Source organism: Balaenoptera physalus (genome assembly GCF_965194825.1).
Source record: "Balaenoptera physalus genome assembly, chromosome: 7".
NCBI classification, from domain to species: Eukaryota; Metazoa; Chordata; class Mammalia; order Artiodactyla; family Balaenopteridae; genus Balaenoptera; species Balaenoptera physalus.
The window spans coordinates 90,303,549-90,325,261 of record NC_138886.1 but is presented as its reverse complement, the minus strand read 5'-3'; the positions used below and the strand labels follow the sequence as shown (position 1 = coordinate 90,325,261).

General features: G+C 37.5%; 1 protein-coding gene across 4 annotated transcripts in view; it reads left to right on the top strand.

Annotated features, from left to right (window-relative positions):
* CENPP (centromere protein P) overlaps window positions 1-21,713 on the top strand; it is a 236,977-nt gene that overhangs the window by 61,242 nt on the left and 154,022 nt on the right. For all 4 annotated transcript variants that reach the window (XM_082469888.1, XM_082469886.1, XM_082469885.1 and 1 more), the window contains exon 5: window positions 19,306-19,402. In XM_082469888.1, coding sequence (XP_082326014.1) covers window positions 19,306-19,402 — 97 coding nt within the window. The remainder of the gene's footprint in view (window positions 1-19,305; window positions 19,403-21,713) is intronic.

Sequence of the window (21,713 nt, the reverse complement as noted above, 5' to 3'; positions counted from 1 at the left end):
ACATGGTATGCAAACTTTCAAGACTAGTTTATTTCACTCAACATAATTCCTTTGAGATACATCCATGTGTTTGCATGTATCAATAGTTTTTTCCCCTTTTCATTGGTGAGTAGTATTCTATTATATGGGTAATGCACAATTTGTTTATCCATTTACCCATTGAAGGACATTTGGGTTGTTTTCAGTTTTTTGTTTTTATGAATAAAGTTGCTCTAAACATTTGTGTAGAGGGTTTTGTGTGAGCATAAGTTTTCATTCCTCTTAGGCAGGGATAGGCAAACTTTGATTCACAGACAAACTGCCTATTTTTATAAAAGAAGTTTTATTGAAACAGAATCATGCCCATTCGTTAAGTATTGTTTATAGTTGCTTTCATTGTAAAATGGCAGAGTGAAGTAATTTTACCATATTACAATACAGACCACATAGCCTGCAAGCCTGATGTATTTACTATCTGACTTTTAAGGAAAGTTTGATGACTTCTGCTCTAGGATGAATACTTGGAAATTGGACAGGTGGGTCATATGGTAAGCACATGTTTTTCTTTATAAGTAATTGCCAAGCTCACAACATTGTAAATCAACTATCCTTCAATTAAAAAAAGAAGAAAGAAAGAAAAGAAATTGCTGAGCCATTTTCCAGAGGGTTTTACCATTTTGCATCTCCACCAGCAATAAATATATGAGTGTTCCTATTACTCTACAGGATCTCCAAGACTTTGTATGTATGTTTATTTTAAAATATTTATTTATTTATTTTTATTTTGGCTGCGCCAGGTCTTAGTTGCAGCACGCAGCTTCTTCACTGCGGCATGCAGGATCTTTAGTTGTAGAATGCAGGATCTTTTTTTTTTTTTTTTTTTAGTTGCGGCATGCAGACTCTTAGTTGTTTAGTTTTTTTTTAGTTGTGGCATGCGAACTCTTAGTTGCAGCACGCATGCAGGATCTAGTTCCCTGAACAGGGATCGAGCCTGGGCACCCTGCATTGGGAGCACGGAGTTTTACCACTGGACCAGCAGGGAAGTTCCTGTGTATATCTTTGAATTTATCCATTCTAGTAGAAGTGTAGTGTAATCTCATTTTCCTAACAGTTAATAATGTGAGCATCTTTACATGTGCTTAATTGCCATCTAATTATCCTTTTTGGTGAAGCTTATGTTCTTTTACTTATTGCTTCTTTAGGTTGTTTTCTCACTGTTGTTTTGAGAGTTCTTTATCTATTCTGCATGTAAGTCCTTTGTCATATATGCAGTTTCCAAATAATTTCTCCCGTTCAGTAGCTTGTCTTTTCATTTTCTTAACAGTATCTTTCAAAGAGCAGAATTTTTTTGGTTTCAAAATGACAGTTTACCTTTTTTTTTCTTTTTTTAAGCTCATGTTTTTCGGTATGATGTCTGAAAACTTTTTGCCTAACCTCAGGTCATAAAGATTATCTACAAAATTTTTAGAAATTTTTATAATTTTACCAATTACGTTTAGATATTTGATTTATTTGCATTTAATGTAACTGTTGATCTGTTTGGATTGAGATCTACCCACTTAGCGGTTTTTATTCTCTTTGTTTTTTTCTTATATTTTTCCCTTTCATGTCTTTTCTGCATTCTTTGAGTACTTTTCAAAATTCCACTTTAATTTGAGTGTTTTTTAAAGGAAGTTTTTTTCTTATTTTATTCTGTTTATTTTTGGCTGCATTGGGTCTTCATTGCTGTGTGTGGTCTTTCTGTAGTTGAGGTGAGTGGGGGCTACTCTGTTGCAGTGTGCGAGCTGCTCATTGTGGTGGCTCTTCTTGTTGCGGAGCATAGGCACCAGGTGCACGGGCTTCAGTAGTTGTGCCACACGGGCTCAGTAGTTGTGGCTCGCGAGCACTAGAGCACATGCTCAGTAGATGTGGTGCACGGGCTTAGTTGCTCTGTGGCATGTGGGATCTTCCTGGACCAGACAGGGATCAAACCCATGTCTCCTGCATTGGCAGGCGGATTCTTAACCACTGCGCCACCACGGAAGTCCCTCTTTAGCATTTCTTTCTGAGTAGGTTCACTTGGACAAATTCTTTTAGTTTTCTTTCATCTGAGAATGTCATTATTATACCTTCATTTTTTAAGATATTTTCACTAGTTTTTTTTGAATTTTATTTTATCTTTTTATACAGCAGGTTCTTATTAGTTATCTATTTTATACATATTAGTGTATATATGTCAATCCCAATCTCCCAGTTCATCACACCACCACCCCCCCCTCCACTTTCCCCGCTTGGTGTCCATATGTTTGTTCTCTACATCTGTGTCTCTATTTCTGCCCTGCAAACTGGTTCATCTGTACCGTTTTTCTAGGTTCCACATGTATGCATTAATATACGATATTTGTTTTTCTCTTTCTGACTTACTTCAATCTGTATGACAGTCTCTAGATCCATCCACGTCTCTACAAATGACCCAATTTCATTCCTTTTTATGGCTGAGTAATATTCCATTGTATATATGTACCACATCTTCTTTATCCATTTGTCTATCGATGGGCATTTAGGTTGCTTCCATGATCTGGCTATTGTAAATAGTGCTGTAATGAACATTGGGGTGAATGTGTCTTTTTGAATTATGGATTTCTCTGGGTATATGCCCAGTAGTGGGATTGCTGGATCATATGGTAATTCTATTTTTAGTTTTTTAAGGAACCTCCATACTGTTCTCCATAGTGGCTGTATCAATTTACATTCCCAGCAACAGTGCAAGAGGGTTCCCTTTTCTCCACACCCTCTCTAGCATTTACTGTTTGTAGATTTTCTGATGATGCCCATTCTAACTGGTGTGAGGTGACACTTCATTTTAGTTTTGATTTGCATTTCTCTAATAATTAGTGATGTTGAGCAGCTTTTCATGTGCTTCTTGGCCATCTGTATGTTTTCTTTGGAGAAATATCTATTTAGGTTTTCTGCCCATTTTTGGATTGGGTTGTTTGTTTTTTTAATATTGAGCTGCATGAGCTGCTTATATATTTTGGAGATTAATCCTTTGTCTGTTGATTCGTTTGCAAATATTTTCTCCCATTCTGAGGGTTGTCTCTTCACCTTGTTTGCAGTTTCCTTTTCTGTGCAAAAGCTTTTAAGTTTCATTAGGTCCCATTTGTTTATTTTTGTTTTTATTTCCATTACTCTAGGAGGTGGATCAAAAAAGATCTTGCTGTGGTTTATGTCAAACAGTGTTCTTCCTATGTTTTCCTCTAAGAGTTTTATAGTGTCCAGTCTTACATTTAGGTCTCGAATCCATTTTGAGTTTATTTTTGTGTATGGTGTTAGGGAGTGTTCTAATTTCATTATTTTACATGTAGCTGTCCAGTTTTCCCAGCACCCCTTTTTGAAGAAACTGTCTTTTCTCCATTGTATATGCTTGCCTCCTTTGTCATAGATTAGTTGACCATAGGTGCATGGGTTTATCTGTGGGTTTCTATCCTGTTCCATTGATCTATATGTCTGTTTTTATGCCAGTAATATATTGTCTTGATTACTGTAGCTTTATAGTATAGTCTGAAGTCAGGGAGTCTGATTCCTCCAGCTCCGTTTTTTTCCCTCAAGACTTCTTTGGCTATTCGGGGTCTTTTGTGTCTCCATACAAATCTTAAGATTTTTTGTTCTAGTTCTGTAAAAAATGCCATTGGTAATTTGATAGGGATTGCATTGAATCTGTAGATTGCTTTGGGTAGTATAGTCATTGTCACAATATCTCTCCATTTGTATCATCTTTAATTTCTTTCATCAATGTCTTATAGTTTTCTGCATACAGGTCTTTTGTCTCCCTAAGTAGGTTTATTCCTAGGTATTTTATTCTTTTTGTTGCAGTGGTAAATGGGAGTGTTTCCTTAATTTGTCTTTCAGATTTTTCACCATTAGTGTATAGGAATGCAAGAGATTTCTGTGCATTAATTTTGTATCCTGCAACTTTACCAAATTCATTGATTAGCTCTAGTAGTTTTCTGGTGGCATCTTTAGGATTCTCTATGTATAGTATCATGTCATCTGCAAACAGTGACAGTTTTACTTCTTCTTTTCCAATTTGTATTCCTTTTATTTCTTTTTCTTCTCTGATTGCTGTGGCTTTAGAGGAAATGCTTTCAGTTTTTCACCATTGAGAATGATGTTTGCTGTGGGTTTGTCGTATATGGCCTTTATTATGTTGACATAGGTTCCCTCTATGCCCACTTTCTGGAGAGTTTTTATCATAAATGGGTGTTGAATTTTGTCAAAAGCTTTTTCTGCATCTATTGAGATGATCATATGGTTTTTATTCTTCAATTTGTTAATATGGTGTATCACATTGATTGATTTGTGTATATTGAAGCATCCTTGCATCCCTGGGATAAATCCCACTTGATCATGGTGTATGATCCTTTTAATGTGTTGTTGGATTCTGTTTGCTAGTATTTTGTTGAGGCTTTTTGCATCTATATTCATCAGTGATATTGGTCTGTAATTTTTTTTTTTTTTGTAGTATCTTTGTCTGGTTTGGGTATCAAGGTGATGTTGGCTTCATAGAATGAGTTTGGGAGTGTTCCTTCCTCTGCAATTTTTTGGAAGAGTTTGAGAAGGATGGGTGTTAGCTCGTCTCTAAATATTTGATAGAATTCACCCGTGAAGCCATCTGGTCCTGGACTTTTGTTTGTTGGAAGATTTTTAATCACAGTTTCAATTTCATTCCTTGTGATTGGTCTGTTCATATTTTCTATTTCTTCCTGTGTCAGTCATGGAAGGTTATACCTTTCTAAGAATTTGTCCATTTCTTCCAGGTTGTCCATTTTATTGGCATAGAGTTGCTTGTAGTAGTCTCTTAGGATGCTTTGCATTTCTGTGGTGTCTGTTGTAACTTTTCCTTTTTCATTTCTAATTTTATAGATTTGAGTCCTCTCCCTCTTTTTCTTGATGAGTCTGGCTAAAGGTTTATCAATTTTGCTTATCTTCTCAAAGAACCAGCTTTTCATTTTATTGATCTTTGCTATTGTTTTCTTTGTTTCTATTGCATTTATTTCCACTCTGATCTTTATGATTTCTTTCCTTCTGCTAACTTTGGGTTTTGTTTGTTCTTCTTTCTCTAGTTCCTTTAGGTATAAGGTCAGGTTGTTTATTTGAGATTTTTCTTGTTTCGTGAGGTAGGCTTGTATTGCTATAAACTTCCCTCTTAGAACTGCTTTTGCTGCATCCCATAGGTTTTGGATCATCATGTTTTTGTTGTAATTTGTCTCTAGGTATCTTTTGACTTCCTCTTTGATTTCTTCACTGATCTCTTGGTTATTTGGTAACATATTGTTTAGCCGCCATGTGTTTGGGTATTTTCACTGGGTACTGAATTCTGTGTTGACAGTTCTTTTCTTTCAGTTCTTTGAAAATGTTGTTTTACGTCCTTTTGGCCTCCATTATTTCTGTTGAGAAATCCACTGTCTTGGAATCCTCGTTCTTCTATATGATATGTATCTGTTTTCCTCTAACTGATTCAGGAAGTTTTCTTTTTCTTTAATTTTCAATAGTTTGATTATGATGTGTTTAAGCATGGATTTCTCTGATTTTATCCTCCCTGGGGTTTTCTGAGCTTCTTGAATTGTAAGTTTATGTCTTTTTACCTAGTTTGAGAAGTTTTCAGCCATTATTTCTCCAAATATTTTTTTCACTGAACACTTTTTCTTCTTTGCTTCTGGGTCTCTGATGACATGAATGTAAAATCATTTGGTATTTTCCTACGTGTCCCTGTGGCTCTGTTCATTTAATTCAATTTTTTCCTTGTGTGTTATTCTGATTAGATCATTCCTGTGTACTCATGACTACAATCAGGGTACTAAACAGTTCCAACGATGCAAAAAAGCCCTTATACCCTCTCCCCACTCTTAAACCATGGCAAAACTTGCTCTGATCTTCATTACTAGAATTTTTCCTTTTACGAAATGTCAAATAAATGAAATCACACAGTGTGTAACCTTTTGAGACTGGCTTCTTTATTTGGCATAATGCCTTTGAGACTCATCTGTCTTTTCATTTCTGAGTAGTATTCCATTTTATGGATAATAGTTTGTTTATCCATTCACCTATTGGAGGACATTCAGGTTATTTCCAGTTTTGGTGATTATGAATAGTGCTGCTCAATAGAGGTTTTTATGTGAATGTAAGTTTTCTTTTGTCTAGGGTAATAACCGGAAGTGGGGTTCCTGGGTCATGTGATAAGAATATGTTTAAATTTATAATAAACTGCCAAACTGTTTACCAGAGTGACTATACCATTTTGCATCCCCACCGGCAGTGTGTGAGAGTAACTGATAATATTTTAGTGAATTAAGTTGTGATAATCATTTGATTTTAGACCTAATATTCCTAGGAATTTAATTTTTAAATAAAAGTTTTAAAGTGTTATTCCAAATTTCTCTCTATGCTTTGCTTTATCCTTGAGAAAGAGACATTTGGAGTTACTTTACTTTTTTGATTACTCTAGTTGCATTTGAAATGTGCCACTGTCAACATTTTGTGAAGGAAATACATAACATCTGTTTTACATTTAGTGAAGTTTGAACTATGCTTGGGAAAATAGATAAATTGCAATCACTCTTGCAGCTCTAAGAGCCGATACACACACGCACACACACAAACACACACACTCTCTCTCTCACAAACACACACACACACAAACACACACACTCTCTCACAAACACATACACACACACACACTTTCTTTCTATAATGGAAGACTGTGGAGATGTGAATGGGGGTGAAGGAATTATGACTTAATCCACTTTTAAATACAGTTCTTTTAAAAAAGTTATGTAAGAGAACAGTCTTTTTCTTTCTCTGGGTGTCTGTAGTGTGTGTGTGTTTAAACTTTGGCCACTGTAGTTTTTAAGATTTATTTCTTGGCTCACTCCCTCATCACATGATTAAGAGCTTATTTTTTGCTCCCTTGTTTAATGGAGATTAAAACATCTTGTCATTTTGGCCTTGTAAGCTCTAATGAAGTAACTACTGCTCTTTATGGACCTATATTCTTTGGAGAGTAATTTCTTCTGTCAGACGTTAAAAAGTATTATTATTATTATATTATTATTATTATTATTGGCTGCTGGAGGGATTTCAACTGCATAAGCTAACTTTTAACAGTCTACTTAGATTTAATACTTTACCACTGCAATTACAGTCTGGGAATCCTTATAACAGTATAGATCCCTTTCTCTCCCTGCTTCATGTTATAGTTTTTATATGAATTACATTCATATGTATGCACTGAAAACCCCATCAGACAGTAATGGTTTTTTACTCTCAACCATGATACATAATTTAAAGAATTTAAAAGTGATAGATTATTGTATTTACCCAGATTTTTACCATTTCTGTTTTTCTTCCTGATGCATATATCATGGCTGTGTTCTCCTAGATACTTTGGTGTGCAATCTGAGTAGAGGTATTCTCTTATAGTACTGTGATTGACTCCATAAATTGACATTGATATAATACTTTTATCTACTTTGCCATCCATATTCCAATTTGTTTATTTGATCTAATAATGTCCTTTATTGTATTTTCTTTTCCTCTGCAATACGTGATCCAGGCTAGAGTCAAGTATTGCATTTAGCTGTCATGTCTTATAGATTTCTTTAATCTGGAGCAATTCTAGAGCCTTTTATGACTTTGCCATCTTTAAAAAATACAGTTCTTCCACCTCCCCCTCCCTGCCACTCATAGAATGTTTTTAATTTAGTCTTTGATTTTTTTTCTCATCATCAAATACTGTTATGTATTCTCAGGCAAAATACTGTATAGGCGATGTTTTGTCTGTCTCAGATAGCTGTCCCTCACAGGTGATGTTAATTTTGATCATCAGTCAAACTGTTGCCTGATTCTCCACTGTATCATCACTGCTTTTTTTCCTCCCTTACAACTAATAGACAGTCTATGGGGAGATACTTTATGATCACGCAGATACTACTCTTTATTAAAATTTCTGCCTGTATTTAGCACCCCTGTTGATTCATATCTGATCTACTTTTTACTGTGGTGGTTGCAAAATGATGATTTTTTCAACTCCAGCACTTCCCTTTACATTTCTCAATAAGCATTAGTCCTTTTGCTTAAGAAATATATCTCCCTTCACCCCTGTGTATCAATATGTGTGTATATGTGTACGTATCTATTTGCTATAGATATGATATCATTCATTCTTTTTTTTAAAGGTTTATAATTCTTTACTCTTCTTTTCATATTTTTGAGCACTTCCTTATATTCCGGGATAAAAAGACTTTCCAGGCTTAAAATATACCTCTCCTGCCCCAGTATGAAAACTTAAAAATAAGTAAATACATGCATGTTGAAAGCATATTATGTACTTTGTACTGTATTAGTCTCTAAGAATATAACTGAACAAAAGATACATAGTTTCTGACTTCATGAAGCTGACAAACTAGTAAATGAGCAAAACCAATAACATGTGGTAAATGATAATGGGATAAATGCTATGGGAATGTAAGTGCATACCTATTACGTGGCAAACATTGTATGTGCTTAATATGTAGCAGTTAACAAAACAAAACATCTCTGCCCTCATAAACTTATTTTCTAGGAAGAGGAAAAGGCAATAAATAAACTGATATATAAAATGAATAATATATTAGATAGAGATAAACGGTATGGGAGAAAATAAAGTGAGATGGGAAATAGAGAATGTACAGGATGAGGGAGAGGTGTCCATTTTTAAATAGCATGGTCAGAGAAGTCCTCACTGAGAGGGTGACTATGAGTAAGTCAGGGAGCTAAACTTGCCTAATTGTACCCAGCTGGTTACCAACTCTAGGTACTCTCTAAAAATGAATCCTATTTTGCCTTGCATTATAATCACTTAGTATGCATATCTTATCCTTAGTGTAAATCACAAATATGTGATAACAAGGACAGTGTACCTTCATATAACACATTTCGTTGGGTTTTTTCCTTTAAACTAATGACTAACCACTGAATTAGGAAAGATACGTAAACTCTGTGGAGTTCTATCTGCAAAATGAAGTAACTGGATAAAAGTATTTGCAAGCTTCTGCCCCATTCCAAAAGTTTATATAAAGAATAACAAATCAAAGAATAAAAATATTTCTGAGAAATACTGGAACTTATTGGAATTGGAATAATAGAGCTATTTGAAGAATATCCATGAGCTAGGTCTCCCCTTTACAACATGGAGTGATTGCCAATATTTGGGGACTGCTTCTCAGCGAAACTGGATCTACAAAGCACTGTTTCTCTGGGCCACCCACTCTACATGGAATTACTTCATCTTACAGATTCCCTATTGTGTGATATTACTTGTGGCATAGATTCCTAAACTCCTTCAGTAAGAATACATGTTCACCACTATTTACAATATACTCAACTGATCAAGTTACAAGGATTCTTTGAGAATGAATTCTATGTGCCAGCTGCTTTCTTCACTATTTCTGTTGTTATTTTTGAAGAAAAAAAAAAAAAGCACAGAAAAGCGTAAAAAGCTGTAACTGGAAGGGATTTAGGACAAAACTACTCCTCAGATTAGTCATTGTACAGGTAAGCTGAATCATTATTATGCAGACATGCTCGTTTTTCATATGTCTGAGGCAATTTAGGTCATTTTCCAAGAATCATAATTCAATTAATCCCCTTATTGACTTCCACAAGTTACTTACTATCCCAAGTTCTGATAAGTTCACCAAGATTAGCTTCAAAGCAGCTTCAGAGGGCCATTTACTCAGTGATTAAGAGCTGCACCAAATTAGTTACCTTCACAGAAATATCACTATAGCTTCCACGAAGACTTGTTGGTGAGGTCCCTCTGAGAAGCAGTTCCAATGAGTTTATTAACTCATGGTTACGGGACAATTTGGCTGAGTGACCAAGTATGGAGAGAATAAACCTCACCACTACTGTTTGTGTGTTCTGGGGTAGTCTTTTTGCTATCTACAGGAACCAACAGCTTACATGTGAAATAAACATCTATGCTCATATATACTACATGGCTAATGTTTAAAAGTTAGTAATAAATGCATGGGAACCTATTTTAATAGGTTTTTAAAAAAATTATTTGAGTATGGTAAGGCCAACAGATCAGGAAGACGATTACCATTGAAAAGATAGTTTGTTACTTAGTTGGTTCCTAAGAGGGAAGGGTACATCATGCCACTGGGGACCACAGGGAGAAGCACTAGAGTAGGTCAGGAGACGGAGAACGGGAAACTGGTCAAGAGCCTTTACTGTGGTTTCTGAGGTAAGGAAAAGGTGAGTCAGGGCGAGCAGGCTTAGGTTGGCTAGTTTGAATAATTTCAGGAGGCTGTGGGTCATAGGGGCTGTCACTAGATGCCTCTGGTACCTAGCCCTGAGCAAGTGGATAGGGGAATAGCAAATATAAAGGAGGTGGTTGAGATATGGGTTCTGGACTGGTTGTATCACGTTAGAAAAGCATTCAGGAGCAAGTTGTTTACTATCTCTAGGACTGGGCTAATCTTGGGAGGCACAGTTTCTTCAGGGTCAGCAAGGCCCCAGATGTCAAAGCATCAGAATACAGAAAATAAAAGACATGATTAATACAGAGCCCTGGCTGAGTCCTTTTAAAATTCAAGGCATAGATGTCAGTGAAACTAGCAGAGTAAGTAAGTACCTTTGAAGATTCTCTCCTCTGTAAAAGCAACAAAAAAACTGGCCAAAACTGTCAGAATCAAATTTTTTGGAATCCTAGAAATGAACCAAAGGGTTGTAGCAATCCAGGGAGCATTTATTCAGGAAAAACGGCAGAATCTTGATAACAAGAGTGAGCTTTGTGTTTTTTAAATGCCCTATACCTATCTCTCCTTTACCAGCTCTGTGTTAGCCTTGACAACAAAAAGCCTGTAATCCTGGTGATAACCAGCAAGCCTGGCAGCCACCAGAGGGAGCAGAATAGGTTCAAACTCCTTCAAAGCCACATTCCCAGTAAATTGTCATTGTTTGACCTGTTTCTTTATTCCCTGGAAGATCTCACTTTCAAGGCTGTGTTTATTTGACCTGACTCAGAACTAATCTAGTGTGAAAGGCTTTTCTCTGGGAGAATTTGTTGAAGATATTTGGAGGCTTTTTTTTTTTTTTTTTTTGGTCCACGCTATGAAGCTTGTGGGATCTTAGTTCCCGGACCAGGGATCGAACCTGGGCCCCAGCAGTGAAAGCGCTGAGTCCTAACCACTGGACTGCCAGGGAGTTCCCTGGAGGCAATTTTTAAACTTCATGGGTGCCTGAGGCGGTGGATAACAGCTGGGCAATTAATAGGTTAACGAAAAAGCTTAAAAAGAAAAGCTGTAGAATGCAATGGCTAGGGACTTCAAAAATCTCTGACCTATCCCTGGGACTCTAGAAGGTCCTGCCCATGTGTTGGGTTGTGTGCATGCTCAGGAAAGACCTGAGATGGCCTAAGTTCTCACTACTGGCTGACCGTGAGGCTGTGCAAAAGCAGGAAGTGAAAGCTAAGGTAGTATTGTCATTTGCCTTGCTGAGTATTGAAGCTATGCCCAAGAGAAAGCCCCTTGGCAAAGACTTGGAGACATGGGTTCAAGGTGTTTAAGTAAATCTCTGTCAAGATATTAGCTAATGGAGCAGACTTACGTAGTCATGCACAACAAAAAATAGACTATACAGATTGGCTCAGAAAAGTCACTAAACCAACAAAAGGAACAAGAAGCACAACAGCAAACCCTGGGGAGAGGGAGAATCTGATTCCAGGAATTGCCACACTATAGTGTTTAAAATGTTCAGTTTTCAACAAAAATTACAAAACAGGCAGAACGAAAAACAAAACAAGAAAGTAAGGCCCATGCACAGGGAAAAAAGTAATCAATCAATAGAAACTGTGCCTGAGGAAGCCCAGACTTTGGATTTATTAGACAAAGAAACTGTTTTAAATATGCTCAAAGAGTTAAAGGAAACTAAGTGAATGATGGCTCTGGCAGCAAGTTTTCTTAATTTTCTTCATGTGAGAATGTCTTTACTCTCATTCTTGAGGTAGATTCTTTCTGGATATAGAATTCTAGTTTGACAGTTCTGTTCTTTCAACACTTAAAAAATGTTGTGCCACTTGCTTCTGGCCTCCATGGTTTTTGATGAGAAATAGACAGTTATTCAAACCATTGTTCTCTTATTTATAATGCCTCATTTCTCTGTGCCTGCTTTCAAGGACTTTCTTTGTCTTTAATTTTTAGAAATGTGATCATCATTTCTCTGGGCTTAGACATCTTTGGGAATCTGTAGGTATATTTTTTTAGTCAAGTTTGGGAAGTACTCAGTCCTTATTTCTTCAAATATTTTTTCAGTCCCAGGCCCTTTCCCCTCTCCTTCTGAGACTGATGACATGAAGGTTAAACCTTTTGTTATTATTTCACAACTCTCTGAGGATCTCTTGCCTTTTTTCCCCGCAATCTTTTCTCTCTCTGTTGGTATTGAATAATTCCTATTGGTCTATCTTTAAGTTTCTTTCCCCTGCCATCTCCATTCTGCTATGGAACACTTCTGATGAGGTTTTTTTTGGCTGCATTGGGTCTTCGTTGCTGCACGTGGACTTTCTCTAGTTGCGGTAAGGGGGGCTACACTTCGTTGCAGTGCACGGGCTTCTCATTGCAGTGGCTTCTCTTGTTGCAGAGCACGGGCTCTAGGCGCGCAGGCTTCAGTAGTTGTGGCACGTGGGCTCAGTAGTTGTGGCTCGCGGGCTCTAGCGTGCAGGCTCAGTAGCTGTGGCGCACAGGCTTAGCTGCTCCACAGCATGTGAGATCTTCCCAGACCAGTGCTCGAACCTGTGTCCCCTGCTTTGGCAGGTGGATTCTTAACCACTGCACCACCAGGGAAGCCCACTGTGATGAGATTTGTATTTAAGTTATTGTATTTTGCAGTTCTAAATTATTTGAATCTTCTTATTATCCTTTATTTCTTTGTTGACATTTTCTATTTTTGTATTTCTCTAAACCATGTTCATGATAGCTTGTTACAGCATTTTTACGATTTTTATGTTGAGTTTTAAGAGTTTTCTCTATATTTTGGGTTCTAGACCCTTTTCAGATATATATTTTGCAAATACCACTGTGTAGCTTGTCTTTCCACTCTTGATAATGTCGTTTGATGCACAGAAGTTTTAATTTTTATGATGTCTACATTATCTGTATTTTATTTTGATGTTCATGATTTTATTGTCATTTGAGAAACCACAGCCAAATCTAAGGTCGATATTTGCCTCTGTGTTTTCTTCTGAGAATTTATAGTTTTAGCTTTTATATTTAGGTCGTTGATCCATTTAGAGTTTAGAGCATATGGTGCAAAGTAAGGGTGCCACATCACTCTTTAGCATTTGGATATCTGGTTGTCACAGTACCAGTTTTTGAAGAGACTATTCTTATCCCCATTGAATGGTTTTGGCACTCTTGTTGAAAATCAGTTGACCATAGATCTATGATTGTATTTCTGGACTCTCAATTCTCTTCCCTTGATCCATATGCTTATGCTTTTGCTTATTACCAGCAGTACTAGTTGCCTAATTGGGAGGATTAGGGACACGGCTCCTCTTTGGCATTAGGGTTCTGTACTGCATGGTTTCCCTTTTCTCATCTTTTTTTTTTTTTCTTTTTTTTAACTGCATCAAACATTTTATTGCCTAATTTTTGAAAACTTTTGCTCTTAAGTAATAAACCACAAAAGAAACTTTATTAATATTATGTCCAGTAAATTAAATTGCATGATTTTGAACATTGGTTTTGTTCTGTTGAGATATAGTTGATATATAACATTATATTAGTTTCAGGTGTACAATATAATGACTAGATATATGTATAAATTGTGAAATGATCATTACAGTTACTCTAGTTAACATGTATAACCACACAGTTACTTTTTATTTTTTCTGATGAGAACTTTTAACATTTTCTCTTCTAGCAACTTTCAAATATACAATACAGTATTATTAACTACAGTCACCATGGTGTATATTACATCCCCATGACTTACTTATTTTATAACTAGGAGTTTGTACCTTTTGACCACCCTCACCCATTTTGCCGACCTCATACCCCCTGCCCCTGGCAACCATCAATGTGTTCTCCGCAACTGAGTTTGTTTTTTGTTTGTTTGTTTTTTAGATTCCACATACTAGTGAGATCATACAGTATTTATCTTTCTCTCTCAGACTTATTTTACTTAGCATAATGTCCTCAAGGTCCAGCCATGTTGTTACAAATATCAGGATTTCCTTCTTCTTATGGATGAATAATATTCCATTAGATAGATAGATAGATTGATAGGGATATTTATCTCTATGTGTGTGTATATCTATCTGTCTATCTTGGAGGAAATTAAGAGTAATATTCTAGTGAACACACAAATAAGAAAGTGAAACAGCTTTATTGCACCTATGGAGAAAGTTTTAGTGGTCTGGATAGAAGATCAAACCAGCCACAACATTCCCTTAAAGCCAAAGTCTAATCCACATCAGGGCCCTAACTCTACAATTCTGTGAAGGATGAAAGAGGTGAGGAAGCTACAGAAGAAAAGTTTGAAGCTAGCAGAGTTTGGTTCATGAGGTTTAAGGAAAGAAGCCATCTCCATAATATAAAAGTACAAGGTGAAGCAGCAAGGGCTGATGTAGACACTGCAGCAAGTTATCCAGAAGATATAGCTAAGATAATCCATGAAGGTGGCTACACTAAACAACAGATTTTCAATGTAGACAAACAGCCTTGTATCGGAAGAAGATACCATCTAGGACTTTCATAGCTAGAGAGGAAAATTCGATGCCTGGCTTCAAAGCTTCAAAGGACAGGCTGACTCTCTTGTTTGGGGCTAATGCCACTGGTAACCTTAAGTTGAAGCCAGTGTTCATTTACCATTCCAAAATTCCTAGGGCCCTTAAGAATTATACTAAATCTCTTCTGCCTGTGCTCTATAAATGGAAAGCCTGGATGACAGCATGTCTGTTTACAACATGGTTTACTAAATATTTTAAGCCCGCTGTTGAGGCCTACTGCTTAGAAAAAAGATTCCTTTCAAAATATTATTGCTCATTGACAATGCACTTGGCCACCCAAGAGCTCTTATGGAGATGTACAATGATATTAATGTTGTTTTCATGCCTGCTAACACAACATCCATTCTGCAGCCCATGGATCAAGGGATAATTTCAACTTTCAAGTCTTATTATTTAAGAAATATATTTTGTGAGGCTGTAGCTGCCATAGATAGTGAATTCTTCTGATGGATCTGGGCAAAGTCAGTTGAAAACCTGGAAAGGATTCACCATTCTGGATGCCATTAAGAACATTCATGGGACTTCCCTGGTGGTCAAGTGGTAAAGAATCCACCTTCCAATGCAGAGGACGTGGGTTTGACCCCTGGTTGGGGAACTAGGTTCCCACATGCTGCGGGGCAGCTAAGCCCACGCACCACAACTACTGAGCTTGTGCGTGCCTCAACTAGAGAGCCCACATGCTGCAAACTACAGAGCCCACGTGCCCTGGAGCCTGCACACCACAACTAGAGAAGAGAAAACCCCCACGCAACAGCTAGAGGGAATCCAGTGTGCCACAATGAAAGATCCCGCATGCCTCAACGAAGATCCCGCATGCCGCAATTAAGGCCCGACGCAGCCAAAAGAAAAAAGAAAAAAAACCAAAAAAAACAAAAAAGAAAGAACATTCATGATTCATTGGAAGAGGTGAAAAGATCAACATTAACAGGAGTTTGGAAGAAGTTGATTCCAACCCTCGTGGATGATTTTGAGGGGTTCAAGACTTCAGTGGAGGAAGTCACTGCAAGTGTGGTGGAAGTAGTAAGAGACCTAGAATTAGAAGTGGAGCCTGAAGATGTGACTGAATTGCTACAATCTCATGACAAAACTTTTAATTGATTAGGAGTTGCTTCTTATGGATGAAGAAAAAGAAAGTGGTTTCTTGAGATGGAATCTACTCCTAGTGAAGATGCTGTGAAGATTGTTGAAATGACAAAAAAGGATTTAGACTGTGACATAAATTTAGTTGATAAAGCAGTGGCAGGGTTTGAGAGTATTGACGCTAGTTTTGAAAGAAGTTCTGTGGGTGAAATGCTATCAAACAGCATTGCATGTTACAGAGAAATCGTTCATGAAAGGAAGAGTCACTTAATGCATCAAGCTTCATTGTCGTCTTATTTGAAGAATAAAGGTGGTGGTTGCCACAGCCATGCCAACTTTTAGTAAACATCCCTCATCAGTCAGCATCCATCAATGCCGAGGAGAGACCCTCCACCAGCAAAAAGATTTGCTGAATGCTCAGATGATGGATAGCAGTTTTTAGCAGTAAAGTGATCTTTTTTCTTGTGAACTTTTTCCTCTTTATTGTGAACATTAGATCAGTTTAATATTCAGGAGTCCTCAATCAAACATGGACTGATTGGGTCCAAGTATATAACGAGTGTATTTATATCTTATAGAAACTTAGTTATTTTTTTTTATTTAATAAACTTATTTTATTTTATTTATTTATTTTTGGCTGTGTTGGGTCTTCGTTGCTGCGCACAGGCCCTCTCTAGTTGCGGTGAGCGGGGGCCACTCTTCGTTGCGGTGCGCGGGCTTCTCATTGCGGTGGCCTCTCCTGCTGCAGAGCACAGGCTCTAGGCGCGCAGGCCCCAGTAGTTGTGGCACGTGGACTCAGTAGTTGTGGCTTGCGGGCTCCAGAGCGCAGGCTCAGTAGTTGTTGTGCACGGGCTTAGTTGCTCCGCGGCATGTGGGATCTTCCCGGACCAGGGCTTGAACCCATGTCCCTGCATTGGCAGGCAGATTCTTAACCACTGCACCACCAGGGAAGTCCCAAAACTTAGTTTTAAGTTGAAATATAGTAGACATACAATATTATGTTATTTTCAGGTGTACTACATAGTGTTTTGACATTTTCATACATTATGAAATGTTTACCATGGTAAGTCTAGTAACCATCCATTCCCATACAAAGTTATTGCAATATTATTGACCATATTCCTTATGCTGTATATTACATCTCTGTGGCTTATTTATTTTATAACTGGAAGTTCGTACCCTTCACCTATTTCTCCCCCACTCCTAAAGTATTTTTTAATTAAGATATATGCCTTGTTTTTTTAAATTTAATTTATTTATTTTTATTTATTATTTTTGGCTGCGTTGGGCCTTCATTGTGGCACGCGGGCTTTCTCTAGTTGCGGCGAGCGGGGGCTACTCTTCATTGCGGTGTGTGGGCTTCTCATTGCGGTGGCTTCTCTTGTTGCAGAGCACAGACTCTGGAGTGCACGGGCTTCAGTAGATGTGGCACGTGGGCTCCATAGTTGTGGCTTGTGGGCTCTAGAGCACAGGCTCAGTAGTTGTGGCGCACAGGCTTATTTGCTCCGTGGCATGTGGGATCTTCCCGGACCAGGGCTCAAACCCGGGTCCCCTGCATTGGCAGGTGGATTCTTAACCACTGCGCCACCAGGGAAGACCTGTACCTTGTTGCTTTTTTTTTTTTTAGACATAAAGCTATAGTGTAACATAACTTTAATATGCGGGAAACTAAAAAAATATGTGCAATTCGCTTTATTGCGATGTTTGTTTTATTGTGGTGGTCTGGAACTGAATCTGCAATATCTCTGAGGTATGCTTATATTCAGATCCTCTGCCTGTTTTATCTGATTGTGTGGGTTTTTTGCTATTGGGTTATGTGAGTTCTTTATATATTTTGCATATTAACCCCATCAGATATTTGGTTTGCAAGTATTTTGTCCCATTCGCCAAGTTGCCTTTTCATTTTGTTGATGGTTTCCTTTACTGTGCAGAGACTTTTCAGTTTGATGTAGTCCCGTGTTTATTTTTGCTTTGTTGCCTTAGCTTTTGGTGTCAAGTCCAAATAATCATCACTAAAAACAGTGTCTTCACTCCTCATCTTGTATGACTTCTGCTGGCTAGAAGGAGCAGTCTTTGCCTGGGCCTTTTTGTTTGTTTTTTTAATTTCAGTCTGCTCTGGCATCCAGATTGGGATGTACAAGAGGTAAAAATGAACCCCAAAGAACTCATTATCTGGTCCTCCCTTAATTCCTGAAGTCTCTACCTGTTTTGCTTCTGTCCACATATCAGAATCTTCCAATATTTGCTTTATGTGTTATTTCCATGTTTCTAAATTGTAATTAATGGGAGCCTTCAGGTTCAATGTGCTTACTCTACTGTGACTAGAATGGGAACTCTACTCCCACAATCATTTATCGAATGAATAATTAAATGAACACATGCATCTTGCCTATAAGTTGCTCAGAAGTGTTTGTAGGTGTCAATATAACAATAGGTATAGTATTAAGAGAATTGAGCTAAATTCCTATGGGAGCTCATAAGCATAGGAATGAAATTATTTCTAGCTATTTTGGAATAGGACATATGGTGTGGTGGTGAGACACAATAAATCTGTGACACCAACTGGGTGTCCTGTAATTCAGTTCAATTCTGACACTACCCAGATTTAGCAGAGACCCACAGGTTAAGGGCAAAGTCCTCCATAAGACTGCTAGACTTCAGTAAAAGTTACAACCCAGAAACAGCCAAATGGAAACAATTCATAGACAAAGGTCTAGGGGTGGGGTGGGGTGCCGTGGGGGCTGGGGGAGGAGGATAAGCATAGAGCTTCTGTGCCCTCTCTTCATGGAATCTGGGCACATCAGCCTCCTAGTACATCCACACGTTCACCAACCTGAAAGTGCCACTGAGTTTTGTTGTCCAGACGTTTTATTGGGGTTACCTTACATAGGCATCATGATTGGCCATGTGATTAAACTCCTCCAGCTCCCCTCTCTTCCCTGGAGAACTGGTGAGCCAACAGTTCCAACTTTTAAATCATGTGGTTGGTCTTTCTGGTGAACAGTCCCCATCCTAAGGCTACTTAGGGACCACCCTGATTCACCTCATTAGCTTAAAAAAGGCACTCTTGTCACTCAGGAATTCCAAGAGTGTTAGAAGCTCTGTGTTAGGAACTAGTGACAAAGCCCAGATATATTCTTTATTATACCACAGGTCATCAAATGAGACATCAAGGAGAAAGTGGCATTTGTGTGATATCTTGAAAGATGGGTAGGATTTAAACATTTGAAGATGGAGAAAAGGGAATTCTAGACTGAGAAATCACACAGGGGCACATACTCAAAAGGGCAGAGTTCAGTGTATAGAAATATATTAAGTACTTTTTTAGCTTTAGTGTCGGATCTATAAAAAACAATAATAAGATAAAGCCAGATGGAGGGCTTAAATGAACGATAATAAACGATATTTATTAATCATAGAGCCTTTTATTTCTACAGAGCAGAAGAAAGAAGAGATTTGTTTATGTTTTTCCGAAGCCTACACTTCTTTGTGGAATGGTGTGAATATCGTAAGCGCACATTTAAACGTTTCAAGGTATAGTCTAAAGTCTTTCAATTTAAACATATATGGAAAGTGAAGCTGATGTTAATTTGGGGGTTTAAGATAACATTCTTAAAGTTTTCAAACAATAGAAAATGTTTTTATTGGTTTCTAGATTTGTAGTTATTTGGTATAAATGAAGGAGGAATTCTTCTGTACAAGTCAGTTAACCATTTATATTGAAAGAATATAGTCTTATTTATTTTACAGTACACATTTTGAAAAATTAATCTGTCAAGGACACTTGAAGTAAAATGCCAAATGCTAATAAAGGACATAGGCATAGCAGCCTTGTAACGTCACAGTGTAATCTTTACTTCCTGAGCCACACTCTGTATTTTGAGCTTCTTATTTATTGTATATTTCAAGTTTAAATATTGAAGTCTGATTCTTGTAAAGTAACGCTTCTTAGGTCTGATACAGATACATTCAGAGACTTTTTTTTAATTGCCTTTGTTTTCTGTCATAACTAGAACTATATTTGGCTGCATTGTAATCCCCCAGGTCCTACTTAGTTAGATAGTATCAAATTATTGACAGCAGTGATGCACACAGAAACCAGTTCTGAAAGAGTTAACATAAATAATATCTCAAAGTTCAGGTTCCCTCAAAATCCTGAGTGACTATTGTTTTTATGACTGGTACTAATTCTCATTTATTTTGAATTCTTTTTTTTTTATTATCATCATCATTATTTGCATTTTATTTGGCTGAGCTAGTAATATCTGTCAAGCATAAGATTTTCTTTAGAATGAAACATGTCAGTACCTGTACTGTACCTGTACTGTGGTCCCTTGCGGAGTGCTCAGGATTATGTTGTTTACTTGCAGGTGCTCTTGCACCAGAACAATTAAATAACTCTTCTTCAGAATTGGTAAAATACAGTAATGATTGAGAAGTCTGCTGGCAGTTATGGTAATGAATCACCTAATACGGCCATTTACTTATACATTAGAATGGGTTGTGGGAAGTGTGAGCACTAGTCCCATTTTCAAACTGATTTTCCTCTAGGTGCTTTTAAGGCAAGTGTAGAAGTATAATTGGTGTGTTTTTCCTGTAGAGGATAAAGTGCTTCTTTGAGCTGGTCCTTTGCTGGTGACAAGGTTACTAGAATGGAAAGAAACATCACATTGTCGTGCAACCATCACCAGTAAAAATCTGTTCCATTAAACACTAATTTGCCATTCCTTCATTCTCAATAGTGTCCTTTGATGCATAGAAATTTTTAATTTTGATGAAGTCCAATTTATTTTCTTTTCTTTTGTAGCCTGTGCTTTTGGTGTCATATCCAGGAAATCATTGCCAAATTCAACATCATAAAGAATTTTGTCTTTATTTTTTCCTGAGAGTTTTATAGTTTAGCTCTTAAGTTTAGGTGTTTAATCCAGTTTGAGTTAATTTTTATATATTCTGTAAGCCAGCAGTCCAACTTCATTCTTATACATGTGGATATCCAGTTTTCCTAGCATCACTTGCTGAAGAGACTGTCCTTTTCTCATTGAGTGGTCTTGACACCTTTGTCAAAAATCATTTGACTATATATGCAAAGGTTTGTTTCTGGATTCATTATTCTATTCAGTTGGTCTGTACGTCTGTCCTTATGCCAGTATCACACTTTTGATTACTGTAGCTTTGTAGTTACATTTTGAAATGAGGAAGTGTGAATCCTCCAATTTTGTTCTTCCTTTCAAATTTCTTTTTGGTGTTTGGAGTCCCTTGAGATTCCATATGAATTTTGGTGGGTTTTCCCAGTTCTTTTAAAAATGTCGTTGGGAGTTTGTTAGGGATTGCTTTTGAAACCACTAGGTGGCGTTTCGGGGGGTTCCAAGGAGCTCCAGTCCTTTATGTCTCATCGTGGAAAGAATTCAGCAAGAGACAAAGTGATAGGTAAGTTAAAAGCAGATGGGCTAGAGGGTGCTGCGCCCTGAGAACTTAGTTGGCTACAGTTTTATAATCAAAGGAAAAGTGGGGAGGAGGAAAAGACCACCTTCTTCCTCATTCTTGAGGAGACGTCAAGTTTCCATCATCAGCTAGTCCTCCAGGTTGGACAGGGGAGTTTTCTTGTCCCTACGTGGTCAAGCCAGGACTGTCATGGCGCTATGGAAACATTATTTCAGGTCTCCATACAATGAGGGTCTTTCACTTTGAAATGCCACTTTTCCATAAATTATTGTTTTTTATGTGTGCAGAGAGCATGTCCTAGGGGTCATTAACTTACTGAGCTCACTGGGCAGGATGTGGGTCTCATGCCACCATTGTATATTGTTTGGGGGCATGTCTCATGTTTCTGTTGCATGGTTTTGTT